Here is a 22,678-nt window from a genome sequence, read left to right on the forward strand (position 1 = left end):
TGGCATTGGACAATCTTGAGTATTGAAGTTAAAAAAAATTCATTTCCGCAGAGTGTTCTTACCTAACCTTAAAATAAAAAAGGGAAAGGTAGATTGCAGGTAAAATCCGTAAAATGTGTTTTAAGGCCTAAAAATAGTATTAAAACGATAATATTCACTAAATATGTGTATTTCTTATTGAAAAGTTAATACCTACACATTTTTATTGTTCTACTACAGTTTTTAACTTATAACACACAACCTTTACGGATTTTACCCGCAACCTACCTTTCCCTTTTGATGTTTGTTTTCATTTAGATGTAATTACCTATAGGACTAAGCTTATGTACCAAGTTACAAGAATTTAGCTCAATATCTAGACCATTTTGCTCATTGTTTTAGTTTAAATGTCCTTATGCCCTCCCCCGCCCCTCCCCCTTCTTAATAAACAAGTGAATCAAGAAAATATACCTACTCATAGAAAAGTAACAAAAGAATGACATTAGAAAAGATGTTATAAATAATAATAAAAATTTCAGGATTGTAATAAAATGACAGGAAAATGTAGTCTCGGGGACTTAAGTGAGGAAGATAGAGCTGCAGAATTGGTAAGAGATTTTTAATATATTTTAAGTTTTATAAAAAATTTAGAGTCTTTTATTATATTTTTATTGGTTTGGTTTATTAAGTTGTATGTCCAAACGTTATAACTATTAATTGCATTCTACAGAAGGGGTAATTTTGTGTATCATTATTGGTGATGTACATTAATTTAACAAACATTATTGTCTTATACCGAATATATCTATAAAAATTGATGTAATTTAAAATGTATTAAATTATTTGTAAAATTAATCTGTAATTTACTGCTAATAAATCATATTATATCATATCATACATTTTCCTGGTAGAAAATTAACTGGTACCCAAAGTTTTATCATCACTTTCTCTCATTTTTGAGCTCAAAAAAATTTGGATCTCGTTTAAATAATTCTTGATAGGGTGGTACAAAATAGCAGTGTGTTCAAGCTGAAAATCAATAAGTAAAAGGCGTATATCAATTAATACTTTATTGTTTTATCCCTTAAGATCCCTGATTATGATAATGATATACGTGGATATTATGACAGGAGAAAATTGTCAATTTAGTTAACATGGACAGACATCTTTTATTGGTATGGTCGTTCATCCAGTGGGATGGGAGGGGATTTTATTTTAGCCAGCTACAAGTTTTACTTCATAAGTTAATTTTTCCAGTTGGAGGGGAGGGGATGGGGAGAATTGTAATTTTATAAACTTAACTAACAATATGTTTGCATACTTCAAAATACATATGTAAAAAAACGTGTCTAGGTAGTTTTTATTTTTACTCGGAAGTTGTCTTAAACGAGGATGACAATATTAATAAGTTCCTTTCAAGTACCTAATCTTATTGCGTTATGGTTTGATACAAAGACAAAGTAAATTATAGCGTAGATGCATAGTGATTAGGGAATTATCCAGGGTTTCGGATCCGCATTGATTGTATCCGGATCCGGATCCTGGATCCGGTTCCGGATCCTTGACAATAAAAATAAAATCACCAAATTTTTCAAAAAAATTTTATTCTTTAATTCGAAGTCAATAATACTTTTAATTTTCAAGTCTGAACCTAAACCTTAAAGATTGGCTCTCATCAAGAGAATGTCTGAGATTTTATATAAATTTAGGTAGATTTTTCCGCATTTTTTTGAGTCCAAGGATCCGGATCCGCATTTTTTTGCGGATCCGTATCCGGATCCTTGGACTCAAAAATATGTGGATCCGGATCCGAAACCCTGGAATTATCACAGGAATTTTATTTTTCTAGGCTCGGATGAAGGCAGCTGGTTATAACAGTGGAATTTCTCAGTACATCCAGTCAGGTACATAGATAGATAGTGGATAAGTTATTACTTATCCGTCCAATACTTTTCTCTTTCCTCGGCCTTCGATTTTCCTTGTTATTCTATATATAAACTAGCAGCTACGCCCCTAGAGGTCTCTAGTGGCACTTTAAATGTTTTTTTTTTATATTTAAAGTAAGTCATTGACGATTATGTTTGCGTTGAACTCTCTTTCAAGTTTCTAGAATCGAGAACGTAAAAAAAATTTCGATTTTTTGTTATTTCTCTTGGGAGGATGGTGGTAACCTCCCCCAAAATAGTATAGTTAAAAACCTTCCCGGGACATATGAGAATCTACCCTGTTAAGGAGAACCCAATCGGTTCAGCGTTAGCAAGATCATTTGGTAAAAACAAACAGACAAACATCTTGTTACTTTAATATAAGGATTATTAAAAATTTCTTAGTCTATCAGTAATGTTATTAATTTTTCTTAAGGCAAGCGATTTGATAGCTGTTATATTTCTCAATTATGTGTTACCTATATTTAATGCAATACTTAGCAGGTATATTACACAGCTAGCTTAAGCCAGGTACAGGTTTACCTGAGCACGCCAAAGAAACTAACTAGCAGGGGTGTTCTAGGAAGGTATTGTGGGTTCATAACCACTCTTACTTAACACACCCTGCCTTAACCAAATAAAGGATAAACAAAAATTACCATGAAAACGGACAATGCAGTGTTCAAATATGACCTAGAGACAAGTAGAATCCATTGAGAATGAAATCCTAGCTGTTCCTTCTTGCCAGATATTTCAATTTTAAGATTTAAGGTGAAAATCACTAAATTTGCCAAATATACAAGGCAAATCTACTTTTAATTCAAGATTAGATACTTTTTTTTTGTAAATCAGGCTTCTGGGGACACTTTTTAAATCAAATATAATCTTAGTCATGTAAAATCAATAATTTAGTTCTTATTTGACTTGAATCTGGTTAACATATTTTTGTGTTTTACTTGTTTTCTTAATCATCTCAATTATTAGGGCATAGAATTTTTTACACAATGTGTATACACTTAGAATAGAGATGTCTAGAGAAACCCTCTGTAAATCAGCCAATAGGATAACACTGGAAGAACAATCTGTCTATGTTATTGGTAGAGATGTGTACAGATTTTGGCTTTAAAGGGCAAAATGTTTTCATTTTGTTTGCATAATGAGTTAACTATAATTTATAAATATATGCATTTCTTAGGATTAAGCTTAGCTTGGGTATATCATATCCTATAAAATGTATTCTCTCATATAATGCTAAAACATAAAGTAAGTCACCTATGAATAGTTGTTTTTCTTAGGATAAAGTTAGCTTTCTATAAATCATTTTGTGAAAATATTTTGTTGCTGTATTATTTGTACATAACAAATATATGCTAGAACCTTTTTTTTAAAGTTTGACTGATTATGGGTTCAGTTTGACCTTCTAGACATACTATATCTATTGGTGTAAGATACGATCATACATGTTTTTTGGTTCCTTGACAGTATGATTATCTAGGCTTTATATTTTTAATATTGTGTTTTGAAGTATTTCTATAATATATAACTGATAAGTAATAATATAATCTCTTTCTTTTAGAATCTTTTCCAAATTAAATTTGTGTAAGAAGACTAATTATGATTATGCCAAATGTAAATTAAAGTATGTCTACTACTCTGTTGCTGTAAGGTTTCCTTTAAGTTATTGTTTCTTCTTTTATGTTCTCTTCTGCTTTAAGATGTTGTATAGCTTTATTCTTAATAAAAACTTGCTGCCATGGTGGAATCTAAGGTTTGTGCTGAGTGGGAATATGATCATTACTTTAGATGGAGGAGAGTGATTCTTCTTACTTTAGTTCCTAAGACATCCAAAAATCCATTTCCTTGTTCTAACTGTTTGATACCAATCAGAGATTTTGAAGATTAACTCCTTATTAGACTATAAAAGTTTTAAAGATTTTTAATCAATATAATAGATTTGAAATCTGCATAAAATTTTAAGGATTTTTTATAAAATTCGTTTTTTATATAATTCTTTATTTAAAGGCGCAAATACGATTTAAGTTAATAAATTTTGACCAATAGGATAGCTGGATTGGAAACTACCTACGCTCTAATTGGTTGAATAATGTACGTCACTTAAGCTTCTCCAATCAGAGCGCAGATAGTTTTCAATCCACCAATCACAGATCTCAAAATTAATTAACTTAATTTGTATTTGCGCCTTTAAATACAGGTAAGTTGGTGGTTGCCCGTACCTAGTCGATCGTAGGACCCCCCCCTTTTGAAAAATAAATTGAATTAAGGGGGAGAGTTGAGAGTTTTTCTTGCAATTGTTTGTTACTTTAGGTCATGTTTTTTGGGTGCTGGGTAGCCTTGTGTCACTGTGTAATTACCAAAGATATTAAATTGGTTGTAAATGAAGGGCAATGCTTTGGCATTTAAAAAGGCACAACTCGATAATATGAACAATTAAAGCTTTTTGCTTTTTACCACTATGTTTCCTATGTACTGTACCTATGATATGTTGTAATCCTTTCTTATCTAACAAGGATGGCAACATCCATAAAAGCGAAGCTCTGAAATGGAAGGACAAACGAACATTAACACTTGTAGCTTGTCAGAACTGAATTAGCATAATATTAATGCATCAGTACATACAATATTTTAAGAAAATTTGTTGCAAAACTGCATAAATAGATGATACTGTCTAAGGACATACTTACATTTTTGGGACTTGTTTATAGAGATGCTTCGCTTATAACATTGTACCTTGTTGTAATAGGAATCAGTTTTCAAAAATTCAGAAGAATCGGATAATTTTAACATACAAAAATTTGTTGTCAAAAAAGTTTAAAATCGACATGTTTAAAATGGACGTACGGACATTCTGGTATTGTTTATAGAGTTGCTACGCTTTCTTAATTGTACCTAACTACTATAGGAATCATTATGCAAAGTTTGGAATCGATAGGACAATTCTAACCTGTTTAAATTAACGAAAAGAGCTAACTCTCTGACGGACGGACGGACGGACCGACCCTAATTATAGAAAAGCTTCGCTTTTAAAAACATGTGTATTTGTTTTATTTAGGTTTTTATTCCTATGCACGGCCAACGTTCTTGACACCATTCCCGAGCCATTGAGAGACAGAATGGAGATGATTGATATCTCTGGCTATGTATCAGAGGAAAAGTTGAACATCGCACAGAAATATCTTATTCCTTAGGTATTATTTGAGATACTAGCGGCTGTGCCGTGCCCTTAGCATGTAGAGGCTCTGTATTTAATGAGATTAGAAAGATGCAGAAAAATAGCCTAAAATCATACTGCCACTTATCTGAAACTTTCCAATAACGAGGGAAGCCATTCAGTTCTGTTGCAGAGGTGTATATTCTGAAAATTTGACCCTGCTGAGGGGGAGGGGGGGGGGGTAATAAAAATAAAAAATATGTGGTGGGGGGGGGGGGGGGATATAAAAATTATGAGAATTGAAAGCTTTTTTCATTATTCTCTCCTCTTTGGTGAAAAAAACTTAAAGAATATGTTGGAGGGGGTGTAATATGAATAAAATAAAGAGTTTTGAAAATATTTTTCCATTTTATCTCTTTCCTTCCTGGAGTAAACTAGGAGGGAAAAAAATATAAAAATTTGCAGCAGGGGAAAATAAATAATCTTATGCAGAATATACACCCCTGTTCTGTCATAGAAATCTTAAGCTCTTGGCAAAAAAAACATACCTTACTTCCTTATATAATAGGATAAAGTCAAAAATCCAACTTAAAATCAACTCTTTCAATGTAAGTAAAATTCGTTTTCTGAGATGATCCATAAATCGGGTAAAGGCGTTTTTCTTCGTATGCATGTTGTATTATTATTCAAATAGAAAATTTTCGTTCTTTCAAACTTTCAGTTTCCAAGATCTTTATCAACGTAATATAATTTGTGTTTAGGTTGAAGAAGATATAACCGGCTTGACCTCCAGCCAAATAACTGTTACCAACGAGGGTCTTAATACGTTGATCAAATCATATTGCAGGTATGATTAGGGAAAGGGAAACAGCACCTCATAATATATTTTATTGCAGTTGAAGTAATAGTAATACATTGATAATATTAAAAAGCACGCATTACAAAAACTAAAAATATTTTTGTCTATCCTGACGTAATAAACAAAAAGCTATTCCCTCTCTTATATTCGATTTATTTCCTGCGCTCGACCAGGCACTGAGAGGAAAAATGTCTATCAGAACTCTAGATCACTATTAAAATTATCTTAACTCGTCGAATGAACTTCGTGCAACTATCCCTTTTTTTAAATAACTAATCTATTATTTTACTAAGGGAGTCTGGTGTTAGAAATCTACGAAAACAAATAAGGAGGAGAGCATAGAGAGTTCTGAGAAAAATTTGCAAGATTTTGTTGGAAAACCAGTTTTTACGTCCGATAAGACGTACAATACTACACTGGTAAGATTTTTTTTTTGTAGAACCAAGGCTTTTATATTTCGATCTAAAATTTTGCATTAATAATCCTTGGTAGGTCTATTTTCCCTAAATCGAACAAAAAGTTGGAAAAGTAACGGCTGGCGGCTCGGCCGTTTTGCCATTTTTAGGCTATCTTAAGAGCAAATTAGTCACGAAACCTATCTCCACATGATACTTTTTGTCGCTCAAAAACCTTACTAAACTGTTCTAGCCGGTAGCTGTTGGTACTAGAAATTTTTAAAAATGGTTATTGCTATCATTTAACATGAATTAAACCAAAAATTTGCTTTAAAAAGTTTATTTCTACGTAATTAATGATGAATTTGCCCTGAAAATAGGCAAAAAAAAACGGCAAAACGGCTGAGCCGCCAGCCGTTACTTTTCCAACTTCGATTTAGGATTACTCATGAAATATTTTATATCGAAATTCGAATTATTCGTGCCATTTAATTTTTAATTACGAGATGGTTGCAAACCCCCCCCCCCCTTAGACTGCACTGTACATGCCTTCGTATCGGATAGGACTGATTTTTAGTATGTTAGCCTTGCAGAATCGTCCTATCCATTTTAAGCTTTGAACAAAGATTTATGTGATTTTAATAAATTTTGAAATCATCTGTGAGTGTGACAGTTATCCGCGGAAAGTAAATTCAAAGGATTATGGGATTAAATTCATGGTTCCATTAGGCTGATGGTCCTGGCCAACAAAACGGAATAATTTTTATTTTTTCAAAAAAAAATTGTCTTTAATTCGATATGATTCATTCATCTAGTTGAAATAAATATTTCATTTAGGCTAGAGTTGCCATGGGATTAGGGTGGACCTCGCATGGAGGGTCATCATTGTACATTGAAACAATAGGTAAATTTTGATTCCATCAAGGTCTGACTGTCAAATGAAATCAATTCTTAGAAAAAAATAGGCTATAATACCGATGTTGAGGAATTTAACAATATAACCCCAACTGTAGATTATTATTGATGGAAAAGGTTGTTAAACCCAATCGAGATTTAATTCCTCACAAGTTTTAAGTCCAGTGTTCCTTCCCTCCCTAGAAAGAAGCATGCAAGAACTGGCACTTTTGCGTAAACAGGGAGCATAGGCTTTGTCTTAGGAGTGAGAGAAAGGTTATTTGGGAAAAAAGTTTAGTTGTGGGGTGTATTTTCCTTATATTTAAATTTTTTTTTGATAGGTCTCCAGGTTCAGGTGCTGCAGGCTGGAAGGTCATTTCTGGACAGGTAAAAATGAAAAAAAAAAATTTGCTTTAAGAGTTAGAGATCAACTTATTAAACCAAATATGCATCTTTTGGGATGTTATGAGCATATATAAAGTAAAAAATAAAAATCAGCCTCTAGGTTTAGGTCCTGCAGGCCTCCAGGTGAATTCTGGTGGACAGGTAAAAACTGAAAATTTTTAATTTTATAGTTAGAACAAAACCTATTCAACAAAAAATGCTACTTTATGGATGGTATGAACTGATTTGAAGAAAAATTTGAAATCGGGCTCCATGTTCAGGTACTGCAGGCCTCCAGGTAAATTCTGGACAGGTAAAATCTAAATTTTTACTTTTGAAGTTAGAACAAAACTTATTTAACAAAAGTTGTTATTTTATGGATAGTATTAACATATTTGAAGAAAAATTTGAAATTGGGCTCCAGGTTCATGTACTGCAGGCCTCCAGGTGGATCCTGGACAGGTAAAACTAAAAATTTTTACTTTTAAAAGCTAGAGCATAACTTCTTTAATAAAAGTTGCTACTTTATGGATAGTATTAACTCATTTGAAGAAAAATTTGAAATCAGGCTCCAGGTTAATGTACTGCAGGCCTCCAGGTGGATCCTGGACAGGTAAAACTAAAAATTTCAACTTTCAAAGTTAGAGCATAACTTATTAATAACAAGTTGCTACTTAATGGATAGTATTAACTAATTTGAAGATAAATTTGAAATCGGGCTCCAGGTTTAGGTACTGCAGGCCTCCAGGTGGATCCTGGACAGGTAAAAACTAAAAATTTTTACTTTTAAAGTTAGAGCATAACTTATTTAACAAAAGTTGCTACTTTATGGATAGTATTAACCAATTTGAAGATAAATTTGAAATCTGGCTCCAGGTTTAGGTACTGCAGGCCTCCAGGTGAATTTTGGACAGGTAAAAACTGAAAATTTTTAATTTTGAAGTTAGAACAAAACTTATTTAACAAAAGTTGCTACTTAATCGATAGTACTAACTTGTTTGAAGAAAAATTTTAAATCTAGCTCATAGTTCATTAACTGTATGCCTCCAGGTGGATTCTGGACATGTAAAAATTAAAATATTTAACTTAAGAGTTAGAACTATATCTATTTAACTAATTCAAAGAGAAATTTGAAATCTGTCTCCAGGTTCAAGTTAAATCCAACCATTTTGTTACATTTAGAATTATATCTGCAAAAAAATAATATTAATAAACGACTAGAAAAAAAACTATATTGTCAACAGGTCAGTCACTAAAGGAAGCCTGCAGGAAATACAATACCCTAATTTGATACAATTTTCAGTTTTTACTTGTCCAGAGTTCACCTAGAGGCATGTAGTACCTGCACCTGGAGCCCTATTTCAAATTAATCTTTAAATTAGTTAATACTATCCATAAAGTAGCAACTTGTTATTAATAAGTTATGCTCTAACTTAGAAAGTTAAAATTTTTAGTTTTTACCTGTCCAGGATCTACCTGGAGGTCTGCAAAACCTGAACCTGGAGCCCGATTTCAAATTTTTCTTCAAATGAGTTGATATTATTCATAAAGTAGCAACTTTTGTTAAAAAGTTATGCTCTAACTTTAAAAGTTAAATTTTTTTGTTTTTACCTGTCCAGGATTCACCTGGAGGCCTGCAGTACCTGATCCTGGAGTCTGATTTTAAATTTTTCTTCAAATATGTTAATACCATCCATAAAGTAGCAACTTTTGTTAAATAACTTTTGTTCTAACTTCAAAAGTAAAAATTTAGATTTTACCTGTCCAGAATTTACCTGGAGGCCTGCAGTACTTGAACATGGAGCCCGATTTCAAATTTTTCTTCAAATCAGTTCATACCATCCATAAAGTAGCAACTTTTGTTAAATAAGTTTTGTTATTACTATCAAATTAAAAATTTTCAGTTTTTACCTGTCCAGAATTCACCTGGAGGCCTGCAGGACCTGAACCTGTAGGCTTATTTTTACTTTATCTTCATATATGCTCATAACTTCCCAAAAGATGCATATTTGGTTAAATAAGTTGATCTCTAACTCTTAAAACAAATTTTTTTTTCATTTATACCTGTCCAGAAGTTTCTTCCAGCCTGCAGCACCTGAACCTGGAGGCTGATTTTTATTGTTTCTTCATATATGCTCATAACATCCCAAAAAATGCATATTTGGTTTAATAAATTGATCTCTAACCCTTCAAACAAATTTTTTTTCATTTATACCAGTCCAGAAGTGACCTTCCAGCCTGCAGCACCTGAACCTGGAGACCTATCAAAAAAAATTTTAAATATAAGGAAAATACACCCCAAAACTAAACTTTTTCCTCAAATAACCTATCCTCTCACTTCTAAGACAAAGCCTATGCTCCCTCTTTACGCAAAAGTGTCAGATGTGCACCCCTCCCTTACTTTTTCTATCAATATTGTCGCGACTTTTTTTGTTGATACTTAATGACACCTTCAAGTCTGCAAAGCATTTGATGTATTTATCTTCGAATTTTTTTTTTTTTTTGATGTAGAAATTCGTTAATTTAAACTAGTTGTTCGCTTATCTATATTTAAAATAACTTATAAAATCATTTGCTCTTTTTGGTCTTTGTGCATAAACCTTTTTTGTAAATATTTTTGTGTTACATTACAAATATTTACCTAATTAGGTATGAAAGCCAGGGAAGCTAATTAAGGAGGTTTGGAGTTCACAGGAAACCTCGGAGATCTTATGAAAGAAAGTATTAGAATCGCCAGCACTCCTGCAAAAGTTTTCATTGAACAAAATGAAAAGGTAACATTTTCATACTTGTAATTTCCTCAATTTTAAAGTCTTACGTGCCTTTTTTTCCATTGATACTTATACTATTAATTCTTGGCTTGTTATTACAATATCAGAAAAAAATTAGATTTTAACATATGCCAAAGTTGTAATTGAACAAAATGAAAAGGTATTTTATATTTTCCCCGATTTTTTTTTGTGTATTTTTCTTAACAATTTTAAAGTTATAAACACAATTAAATCAAAGGCTGCACTCTTCAGTGAAAGGGATAAAACAATAACAGATTCCAAGTAACCAAATGGAGTATGTTGCATTATAAAAATATGTAAAAAAAAGTTCGCTTTAATACAACTACTTTTTAATTTAGAAAAACACGTATTTCAATGAAAACCGAATTTTTCTGCATGTACCCGAGGGGGCTACACCCAAAGAAGGTCTTAGCGCGGGTGTCACTATTGTTACAGCTTTAGGTATGTTTCACAATTGGATTGATTATTGAAATTGATTAATTGATTATTTGATTGAAGATTGATACACAAACGGTTAGATAGAAAATTGTTAGTACCTGGTAAAGGGGGGGGGGGGAATGTGGTGACTCGTCACACGACATACCAGCAATTTTATTTTGGGTGCTACTCCCTTAGTTTTAGAGATAATTTGGTGAAATCTTCTTGGTTGTGTCACTAATTACCCCAAGTTTTGGTATCTTTCAAAAAAACGGCGGCGGGACCGCCGCTCCCGCCGTCCGCCGCCGTTTTCCGCCGCCACCAAAAAAAATTTTTTTATTACATTTCTCGCCGAATTGGGCAATTTGGAGTCATTTGCGACCATGTTATTTTTTTCAAGAATTTTTGCCCTTACAAGCAACCCTTATTTTCAAATTCTCATTTATCAAGGTATATCTTAAATTCAGTGCTTCTTCTGTGCTTTTAAAGATATTGAAACAAAATTTTTTTAGGTAGGTCAGTAAAAAATATGTGAATCAAAAATGGCGGCGGTACCGCTGCTCCCGCCGTTTTCCGCCGCCGTCAAAAAAAAAATTATTGCATTTCTCGCCGAATTGGACAATCTTTTTAGGTTGGCAAGTAAAAAATATTTGAATTAAGAAAACGGCGGCGGGAACGTTTTCCGCCGCCATAAAAAGTTTATTTCTTGCATTTCTCGCCGAATTAGGCAATTTGAAATCATATGAAACAAAGTTATTTTTTTCAAAAATTTTCGCCTTACAAGCAACCTTGCTCCCGCCATCCGCCGCCACCGTTTTCCGCTACCGCCTCAAAAAATTTTTGAATTAAATAACATGGTCTCATGATTCTAAATTGCCTAATTCGGCGATAAATGTAATATTTTTTTTTGGCGGCAGCTGAAAACGGCGGCGGACGGCAGGAGCGGCGGTACCGCCGCCATTTTTGATTCAAATATTTTTTACTGACCTACCTAAAAAGATTTTGTTTTAATATCTTAAAAGCACAGAAGAAGCCGCCGTTTTTTTTTGAAAGATACCAAACTTGGGGTAAGGGTGGGGGGGGAAGTTTTGACACATTTGCGTAAACAGGGAGCATAGGCTTTATCTTTGGACTGAGAGGATAGGTTATTAGGGATAAAATCTTTCTTATATGATGAATTTTCCCAAGTTTTAAGATTTTTTGGATAGGCCTCCAGGTTCCGGAGCTCCATGCCTCCAGGTCCTCTCTGTACAGGTAAAAATTAAAAAAATAAATTTTTTTTTTAAGAGTTAGAAGTCAACCTATGAAACAAAATATGCATATTTTTGAATGTTATTCACATATTTAAAGAAAAAAATGCAAATTTTGTTTCATAAGTTGACTTCTAACTTTTCAAAAAAAAATTTTTTTTTCATTTTTACCTGTACAGAGAGGACCTGGAGGCCTGGGGCTCCGGAACCTGGAGGCCTATCCAAAAAATCTTAAAACTTGGGAAAATTTATCATATAAGAATGATTTTATCCCTAATAACCTATCCTCTCAGTCCAAAGATAAAGCCTATGCTTCCTGTTTACGCAAATGTGTCAAAACTCCCCCCCCCCCCCCTTAGTGACACAATCAAAAAGATTTCACCCAATTATCTCTAAAACTAAGGGAGTAGCACCCAAAATAAAATTGCTGGTATGTCGTGTGACGAGTCATCACATCCCCCCCCCCCCCCCCCCCTTTATCTAGTGCAAATTTTTCATTTTTTTTCCATTTATATACATACCAGGGAAGGAGGGGGCATTAGACTGTAAATTACGCTGGTTCTATAAGGGGGGGGGGGAAGTTTTGACACATTTGCGTAAACCTGGCACCCTGGCTTTATCTTTGGACTGAGAGGGTAGGTTATTAGGGATAAAATCATTCTTATATGATGAATTTCACGAAGATTTAAGATTTTTTGGATAGGCCTCCAGGTTCTTGAGCTCCAGGCCTCCAGGTGGTCTCTGGACAGGTAAAAAAATAAAAAAATTCTTATTTGGACAGTTAGAGGTAAGTTTATAAAACAACATAACCTTCTTTTAATATATTATTTACATATTTGAAGAAATAATTACAATCGGCCTCCAGGTTCAGGTGCTGGATGCCTCCAGGTGGCCTCTGGACAGGTAAAAAATCAAAATTTCTTATTTGGACAGTTAGAGGTAAGTTTATAAAACAACATAACCTTCTTTTAATATATTATTTAAATATTTCAAGAAAAAATTACAATCGGCCTCCAGGTTCAGGTGCTGGAGGCCTCCAGGTGACCTCTGGACAGGTAAAAAATCAAAATTTCTTATTTGGACAGTTAGAGGTAAGTTTATAAAACAACATAACCTTCTTTTAATATATTATTTACATATTTGAAGAAAAACTTACAATCGGCCTCCAGGTTCAGGTGCTGGAGGGCTCTAGGTGGCCTCTGGACAGGTAAAAAATAAAAATTTCTTATTTGGACAGTTAGAGGTAAGTTTATAAAACAACATAACCTTCTTTTAATATATTATTTACATATTTGAAGAAAAAATTACAATTGGCCTCCAGGTTCAGGTGTGGAGGCCTCCAGGTGGCCTCTGGACAGGTAAAAAATCAAAATTTCTTATTTATACAGTTAGAGGTAAGTTTATAAAACAACAAAACCTTCTTTTAATATATCATTTAAAAATTTGAAGAAAAAATTACAATTGGCCTCCAGGTTCAGGTGCTAGAGGCCTCCAGGTGGCCTCTGGACAGGTAAAAATCTAAATTTACTTATTTGAACAGTTAGAGGTAAGTTTATAAAACAACATAACCTTCTTTTAATATATCATTTAAATATTTGAAGAAAAAATTACAATTGGCTTCCAGGTTCAGGTGCTGGAGGCCTCCAGGTGGCCTCTGGACTAAGAGATATAAGTTTTCCGGAATTTTAATTTAGGGAGTAGATTTGAAATCTGCATCAAATTTTAAGGATTTTTTATAAAATTCGTTTTTTGTAAAATTCTTTATCTTAAAGCGGAAATACATTTTAAGTTAATTAATTTTGACCAATAGGATAGGTGGATTTTAAACTACCTGCGCTCTAATTGGTTGAATGATGTACGACATCCAATCAGAGCGCAGATTTTTTAAATCCACCAATCACGGATGCCAAAATTAATTAACTTAATTTGTATTTCCGCTTTTATATAAAAAATTATACAAAAAACGAATTTTATAAAAAATCCTTAAAATTTGATGCAGATTTCAAATCTACTCCCTACATTACAATTCCGGAAAACTTATATCTCTTACTCTGGACAGGTAAAAAATCTAAATTTCTTATTTGAACAGTTAGAGGTAAGTTTATAAAACAACATAACCTTCTTTTATTATATTATTTAAATATTTCAAGAAAAATTACAATTGGCCTCCAGGTTCAGGTGCTGGAGGCCTCCAGGTGGCCTCTGGACAGGTAAAAAATCAAAATTTCTTAATTGAACAGTTAGAGGTAAGTTTGTAAAACAACATAACCTTCTTTTAATATATTATTTAAATATTTCAAGAAAAAATTACAATTGGCCTCCAGGTGGCCTATGGACAGGTAAAAAATCAAAATTTCTTATTTGAACAGTTAGAGGTAAGTTTATAAAACAACATAACCTTCTTTTAATATATTATTTAAATATTTCAAGAAAAATTTACAATTAGCCTCCAGGTTCAGGTGCTGGAGGCCTCCAGGTGGCCTCTGGACAGGTAAAAAATCAAAATTTCTTATTTGAACAGTTAGAGGTAAGTTTATAAAACAACATAACCTTCTTTTAATATGTTATTTAAATATTTCAAGAAAAAATTACAATTGGCCTCCAGGTTCAGGTGCTGGAGGCCTCCAGGTGGCCTCTGGACAGGTAAAAAATCAAAATTTCTTATTTGAACAGTTAGAGGTCAACTTATAAAACAACATAACCTTCTTTTAATATATTATTTATTATATTATTATTGATTCCCAACGATCCCTAGTATAAAATATGGAAGGTAATTTGAATTTTTGATATCAATGAGGTAGGTAAGTAATATATTAAAAAAATATGTTTATTTTCAATTATTGAGGTAAATATTTTTAAGGTTATACCTGAAATACATAAATAACATTTGAAAATATGCTTACTTTGTTTTACAAGTTTACCTCTAACTGTTCAAACAAGAAATTTTGATTTTTTACCTGTCCAGAGGCCACCTGGAGGCCTGCACCACCTGAACCTGGAGGCCAATCGTAATTTTGTCTTCAAATATTTAAGTAACATATTAAAAGAAGGTTATTTGATTTTATAAACTTACTTCTAACTGTTCAAATAAGAAATTTAGATTTTTTACCTGTCCAGAGGCCACCTGGAGGCCTGCAGCAGCTGAACCTGGAAGCCGATTGTAATTTTTTCTCCAAATATGTAAGTAATATATTAAAAAAAGGTTATTTTGTTTTATAAACTTACCTCTAACTGTTTTAATAAGAAATTTAGATTTTTTACCTGTCCAGAGGCCATCTGGAGGCCTGCAGCACCTGAACCTGGAAGCCGATTGTAATTTTTTCTTCAAATATATAAATAATATATTAAAAGAAGCTTATCTTGTTTAATAAACTTACCTCTAACTGTTCAAATTAGAAATTTTGATTTTTTACCTGTCCAGAGGCCACCTGGAGGCCTGCAGCACCTGAACCTGGAGGCCGATCCTAATTTTATCTTCAAATATGTAAATAATATATTAAAAGAAGGTTATGTTGTTTTATAAACTTACCTCTAACTGTTTTAATAAAAAATTTAGATTTTTTACCTGTCCAGAGGCCATCTGGAGGCCTGCAGCACCTGAACCTGGAGGCCGATTGTAATTTTTTCTTGAAATATTTAAATAATATATTAAAAGAAGGTTATGTTGTTTTATAAACTTACCTCTAACTGTTCAAATAAGAAATTTTGATTTTTTACCTGTCCAGAGGCCACCTGGAGGCCAATTGTAATTTTTTCTTGAAATATTTAAATAATATATTAAAAGAAGGTTATGTTGTTTTACAAACTTACCTCTAACTGTTCAATTAAGAAATTTTGATTTTTTACCTGTCCAGAGGCCACCTGGAGGCCTGCAGCACCTGAACCTGGAGGCCGATCCTAATTTTTTCTTCAAATATGTAAAAAATATATTAAAAGAAGGTTATGTTGTTTTATAAACTTACCTCTAACTGTCCAAATAAGAAATTTTGATTTTTTACCTGTCCAGAGGCCACCTGGAGGCCTCCAGCACCTGAACCTGGAGGCCGATTGTAATTTTTTCTTCAAATATGTAAATAATATATTAAAAGAAGGTTATGTTGTTTTATAAACTTACCTCTAACTGTCCAAATAAGAAATTTTTTATTTTTTTACCTGTCCAGAGACCACCTGGAGGCCTGGAGCTCCGGAACCTGGAGGCCTATCCAAAAAATCTTAAAACTTCGTGAAATTCATCATATAAGAATGATTTTATCCCTAATAACCTACCCTCTCAGTCCAAAGATAAAGCCAGGGTGCCAGGTTTACGCAAATGTGTCAAAACTTCCCCCCCCCCCCCCCCTTTATTGGCGAAAAACTTACGTTACTTTTATCAAACTATGATTAGTTAGTTCTAAACTAGAAGTTCTAAACTTTTCAACCAAAATATTTAATCTACATAAGGGATAATTTTATTTATCATCATTGGGTATTTTATTGTACAATGTATATTCTTTGTTAACAAATGGTGAATGAATAGATTGAATATTTCAGTGTCTCTGGCAACCGGACGGCCAATCCTTGCTGACCTGGCTATGACCGGAGAATTGAGCTTGAGAGGAAAGGTGCTGCCAGTCGGCGGCATCAAGGAGAAGGTTATCGCGGCCAAGAGGGCGGGAGTTACAACAGTTATACTACCAAAAGACAATAGGTTTGTGTGCAATTATTTGTTGATTCCTAGTATTAAAAAAGATTATCTATATCATTACATTAAAGTTACTAGATGTCTGTCTGAGTGCGTGTTTAACGAAGGATCTTGATAACGGCTGAACCGATATGGTTCTCCTTTTCAGTGTGGCTTCTTATAGCTACTGTGAAGGTTTAAAACTAAGGTTTGGGGAGAAAGTGCCCCAGAGCACTCTATTGGCGTAGCCGCGTCGGTAGTTTTTTTGTTAGCTTGTATAACCATGTGTTCTCAATTTTAATAAAGCTGCTGGGTTTAAAATGGCAAAGCTCTTTAATCTGAAATTCTATGGACATCATTGTGCCCTTTGAAAATTAATTTATGACCATCGTTTTGCTAAGTTCTTATTTTAAGAGGGAAAGGCTTTTTTCGTCCATTGTCCTATACTTAAATCCCGAGCTAATCTCTCATTTTAATATTTGGTAGCAGCATCTTGCGGTGAATTTATGAACTAAAAATGTTTTTTGTCTAAGAAAGACTTTGATGACCTACCACAGCTGATCAAGGATGACGTCACAGTCTACTTTGCAGAAGAATACAAAGACGTATACAAGCATGCTTTCTGTCGGCTGAAGACTGAAAAATAATTTGATATAAACAAGATCTTTCAAGAAAATGAAAATCATCTCATTGAAAACTTATAAAATTTTCATCAAATGCCATCTAAAGTCAAAGTACCTATATGAATCAAGTTTGTTTTCAAAAAAGGGTAGGATTATTGTATCAATCATTTGTAATCAAAGCATCTTGTACATTTACAAACATTCTAGAAAGCTGATAGTGTGTAAGATATCTTTTTAGAATAATCCTATGATATAGATACGATAGTAAAGTTTTTTTTTGTCTTCAGCTTAAGATTTCCAATACTACTGAACCGATTAAGTTCTTCCTTTTACGAAAGCTTTACATAAGTACCGGTTTGATTTTAGACTATTTTGACTTTAGATCTAAGTCTTGGTTTTGTTAAAGCTATTTTTTTGCTCTGTCCTACCTAGATGCTAGTTGTGCATTCGCTAGTAACTCATAAAAAGTTTGATATTGGTTGGTTGTAAATTTGTGAAAAATAACGAAAAATTGCGGTTTATTAGTTGTTAAGATTTACATTTCGGCAAAATACAGAGGTGTATATTTTCAAAATTGACCCGGCTCAGGGGAGGGGGGGAAGGGTAAAAAAATAAAAAATAAGTTTTTGGAGGGGGAAAAAAAATAAAAATTAATAAAACTGAGGAGTTTTTAAATAGTTTAAAATGAGAATACACGCCCCCCCCCCAAAAAAAAAAAAAGAGTATGGGGGCCAAACGTGCCGTCTCATATTCTTGCCAAGCAGGCAGGCGTGTCGGGCCAGTTTTTGCCAGAGGCAGACAAGCGTGCTGGCACACATCATATGTTGATTGGGAAAGGGAGAAGGGAGATGAACGCAAGGAGCAAGCGATATACACAGGGAGAAAAGGGGAAGGTGCCATTAATACTATATATAGTAATGGTTGCCAACTAAAAATGAAAATAAGATTTCTAATATTTTTTATAATCCTTCTAGCTTTATTTTACTATTATATCTTACGAGTAATATTTTAATACCACATCTTTTTATATTATTAGAAAAATGTAATTTCTAGTTGGCAACTGTTGAATGCTTACCCCTTTTCTCCCACTTCATATTTGCTCCTTACTTTCACCTCCCTTCTCCCTTTCCCTATCAACATATGATGTGTCCCAGCACGCTTGCCTGCCTGTGGCAAGAAACTGGCCCGACACGCCTGCCTGCCCCTTTTCTCCCTATTCATATCCCTTGCTCCTTGCTCACACCTCCCTATTCGATTTCCCTATCGTCTGCCTTTAAAAGAGGTGGGGGAGTGGGAAGTGAAAAAGAATATGGGGGGCCCACTTATCCTCTGAGAAATTTTTTTTTCAATTTTTTTCAATTATTTTAAGTTCTATTACTGAAGCTATAATTCATATTAAGAGGTTAGGGCTTATTTAGAGGTTTAATCTCTACTTTTTTATTCTGCTAATATTTCGGCATTTTAATATTTTTTCTCTCTCAAATAAAGCAATTATTTTACGTGCTTTAATAAGTGTTATTAAACCTAAAATTGTTAAGAATCTAACATTTATATACGACTGTTATGCATATTATTATTAATTCAAACTAATTATGTGATCTTTCATTGTAATATCATGTTTTTTTATACGAAAATTAACGATTTATTGTTATGTAAATAAATAAATTATGAAAATGAAAACTAGTAATAATAATTTAATATTTTGCGGTTCTAGGACAAACGCAGGAGTACCAAACGTCGGAGTCCCAAACGTCGGAGTGAACGCTTACTCTAACTTAACCCAACCTAATCTGTATAGAAATACTGAATCAAATTAATATTTGAACACTTCACCGTTTGTCCTGGAACCTTTTTTGCATATGACAAATGTATCCGAATTTTCTAGTTTGATTTGAATATTTGTGTGATTTTTTAACTTTGTAAACGAATAGTTATTAGTAGCGAAGATACTCTATAATTCACATTAAGTATAAAACATCGATGGCGGTAGGACCGCTTTTTAGCAGGTTTTAGGCTATTTTTGTATTTTTCTCCATATCTTCAGTGTTTATGGTATGATTTTCAAAATTTTTTCAGTTATAGATATCTAAATTAAATTTCAAGTCGTTTAAACTGTTTTTAACCTATTTTTAAAACATATATCAAAAATATACTATGACATTAGTAGAATCAAACTGCAGAGCCTAAATTTGAATAAACTTTTTTGAGGGGATTTAAAAACTAATTTTTACTGTTGCTGTGGTCCTTTTTGATCAGAGCAAAAGGTCTTTTTTTATTTGGGTAAAATTCGTAGCTTTTAGAGTGTTTTGCTTCATTAATATAGTATTCTGGTATAGAGTAAAGTTAGGCCTTTTGATTTCATCTAAATTAATTCATTAAAATCTTAATTCTTTACAATATATCAATGAATTAACATTATCGTGCTTGTTTTCTATCACTTATTTAAAACACATAAAAATTGGCTGTAAAGGGTTAGATAGTGTAAGATGACAACAAACGTTTATGCAATACAACAAATTTATTTTTGTCACATATACAAATATGATAAAATATAAGATTATTCAAACTTTTTTTTAAAAATATTTTTAAAAAGTATGTATCTTTTATGTGTATGGTTTTCATTCTTTTAATTTTAATTAAATAAAAATTATTTAACTACATTGGAAATAAGTCACTTTGTGAAAACACTCTTTTTTGAATTGTAAAGAACTGAAATGAAACAAGACTTCTAATTGGTTCAGACTTCAGAATTATATGTTTTATTTTAATGTTAGATTTTTCAATAAAATTAATTGTATTAGAAAAAAAAAATATTTCCAATGAACATAGTAAGGTTTTTTTTATTGTATCAATATAAAGTGAATTATTTAAATTGGTCTAAAAGCCACAATTTAACCCCGAGTAAAAAAAGACCTTTTGCTCTGGTCAAAATGACGGGAGCAACAGTAAAAATTAATTTTCAATTCCCCCAAAAAAAGTTTATTGGGGACTTAAATTCAAAATTGGGCTCTGCAGTCTGATTCTACTGGTGTCATAGTATATTTTTGATACATGATTTAAAAATAGGTTAAAAACAGTTTAAAGAAAACAACTATGATGGACAGACTGCCTTTAAGCAGGTTTTAGGCTATTTTTGTATTTTTTACATTTTTCTCCATATCTTTGGTGCTTATGGTCCGATTTCCAAAATTTTTTTAGTTATAAATATCAAAATTAAATTTCCTGTCTTTTAAAGAATAAAACTCTGACGGTCAGCTGCCTTTCAGCAGGTTTTAGGCTATTTTTGTATTTTTCACATTTTTCTCCATATCTTTGGTGTTTAACGCACGATTTCCAAATTTTTTTCAGTCATACATATCAAAATTAAATTTCCTCTTGTTTAAAGAAAACAACCATGATGGTCAGACTTCCTTTTTGCAGGTGTTTGGCTATTTTCATATTTTTTAAATTTTCCCCCATATCTTTGGTGTTTTTAGTCCAATTTTAAAACTTTTTAAGATATGTATCAAAATAATTTTTCCCATTGTTATGAGCATCTTTTATGTCATTTACTTTGACCGTACCATTATACAAAATAAAACAGGGTTTCATGTTTATTTTCTCCAATATACCAATTAATAAATTATACACTTTAAATCTACTTGTACGTATTACCATCCATGATTTTATTTTTTGTGCTTCGCTACTTATGGATGGATATCTCTACAGGTAAAAATGAAAAAAAAAAAAAATTTTTAAGAGTTAGATGTCAGCTTATGAGACAAAATATGTATGTTTTTTCTTCAAATATGTGAATAACAATCAAAAAGAAGTATATTTTGTTTTATATGTCAACTTCTAACTCTTCAAAAAAAATCTTATTTTTAATTTTTACCTGTACAGAGACCACCTGGAGGCCTGGAGCTCCGAAACCTTGAGGCCTATCCAAAAAATCTTAAATCTGGGGGAAATTCATCATATAAGAATGATTTTATCCCTAATAACCTATCCTCTCAGTCCAAAGACAAAGCCTATAATCACTGTTTACGCAAAAGTGTCAGAACTTACCCCCCCTTCGTTCTCGACCATAACATTTAAATTAATAACCACTGCAGCATTATAGCGAAATATATTTTAAAATAAAAAAAATCTTCCGTATCTACCTAAGGTAGCCGCCCACACCCCCCCCCCCCCCTTAAAAAAGCTGTAATATCGAAAAATTTCTTCTAATGAAATTAAATTGTTGGTTAGACCTATACCACTGTTTTTTAACTGTAGCAACCCCCCTTAAAGGCTGCAGTTAAAGCCGCTAGTATTAGAATGTGTTCTTAAACATACTATTGTTTTCAAGTTTAAATCTATTTTTAAATTTGTTTTGCCATGAGGTATGTCAATAATAAGATTCTAGGAATTATTTGAACACAAAACTATTTAATAAATTCCTCGATATGGAATCTTGATTATAAAATCATAGAATTAAATATATTTTTTTATCTTGTTTAGGTAAATAGGTAAATTTTAAAAATGGTTGAAACGACCGGCAGTGGGCAAGATAATTTTTATTCCAACACCTTTGATGATTTTGATACCACCATCAATGATATGAAAGTTATGTTTGGTGCTCCTCTCCTTGGAATACTAGAAGAAAATACAGATTCTGAAATTGTTGATGCTACTAACGAGCATACTCCTACTGGTATCAGTAATGAACTTGATACCAATATATGATAATACTAATATCAACATACTCACCAGTTTTATTGATGACTGCACTGAGGGGAAAAAAACTGCTACCAATGAGATCACTGTGGGCTACAATTGAATCAAGACAAAAGTAAGTGCCGAGCCCTGGGACCTATGTAGGGTGAAAATAGACATAAATCCTTGATGATTCCAGGTGGAGACAAAATATTTTAGCGGGGTCTTTTGGTTTTTTTTTCAATTTAAAGTTCTGAAAAAAAATTGAAAAAAATATGAAAATCTTTAATAAAAAACAAACAAAAAATAATTTTTAATATTTTTTTTTATTAAAAGATACAAACAACTTATATAAATACTATAAGCTTTAAAAAAATCACAATTTTCAAATTTAGACTTTCAATATAAAGATTTGTAGAAAAAACCTAACAACAAATTCTAACATATTTCTAATCAACATAGCAATAAAACGTCTTTTGCAAAACCTTTATCATCAAAAATAAATAGCACTTACTAAAGACTTTTTTTCATTTAAACTTATACTTTTCACATTATTTAACTTTAAAGATTGATTTTTTCTAAAAGAAAGGTTGCGTGATTTTTTATTCATAATTAATTGCCTAATTTTGAGATTCAGATAAAAAACTTTACTAC

The 22,678-nt window shown here is 32.4% G+C and overlaps 1 protein-coding gene across 5 annotated transcripts; it reads left to right on the forward strand.

Annotated features, from left to right (window-relative positions):
• Nucleotides 1-516: 516 nt before the first annotated feature.
• On the forward strand, nt 517-19,022 carry LOC145329106 (lon protease homolog, mitochondrial-like). Of its 5 annotated transcripts, none has more exons than XR_013882765.1 (11): nt 517-587; nt 1,829-1,883; nt 4,975-5,110; nt 5,835-5,920; nt 6,226-6,351; nt 7,165-7,231; nt 10,255-10,379; nt 10,736-10,838; nt 16,595-16,751; nt 17,258-17,452; nt 17,730-19,022. XR_013882765.1 is itself a non-coding variant. In XM_080173146.1 (11 exons), exons 8-11 carry the CDS (start codon nt 10,317-10,319, stop codon nt 17,283-17,285), a joined length of 351 nt encoding a protein of 116 aa, XP_080029272.1. In that variant the 5' UTR covers nt 517-587; nt 1,829-1,883; nt 2,341-2,408; nt 4,975-5,110; nt 5,835-5,920; nt 6,226-6,351; nt 7,165-7,231; nt 10,255-10,316; the 3' UTR covers nt 17,286-19,022. The 5 variants fall into 5 exon arrangements, 4 of the variants coding, with proteins under 4 accessions (XP_080029272.1, XP_080029271.1, XP_080029274.1 ...); XM_080173146.1 differs by adding an exon at nt 2,341-2,408 and having other exon boundaries at nt 17,258-19,022; XM_080173145.1 differs by having other exon boundaries at nt 17,258-19,022.
• Nucleotides 19,023-22,678: the final 3,656 nt, after the last annotated feature.

Source organism: Acartia tonsa, chromosome 9 (assembly GCF_053477335.1).
Source record: "Acartia tonsa isolate MP-2025a chromosome 9, ASM5347733v1, whole genome shotgun sequence".
In the NCBI taxonomy this organism is placed as follows: Eukaryota; Metazoa; Arthropoda; class Copepoda; order Calanoida; family Acartiidae; genus Acartia; species Acartia tonsa.

What these genes read in the sequence shown, in the direction of transcription:
- LOC145329106 (XM_080173146.1), top strand. Translation starts at nt 10,317, where the DNA reads ATGAAAGAAAGTATTAGAATCGCCAGCACTCCTGCAAAAGTTTTCATT. An exon ending in TCATTGAACAAAATGAAAAG is followed by an intron (nt 10,380 to 10,735) that starts GTAACATTTTCA and finishes TTTTTAATTTAG; the next exon opens with AAAAACACGTATTTCAATGA. An exon ending in ATACTACCAAAAGACAATAG is followed by an intron (nt 16,752 to 17,257) that starts GTTTGTGTGCAA and finishes TTTTTGTCTAAG; the next exon opens with AAAGACTTTGATGACCTACC.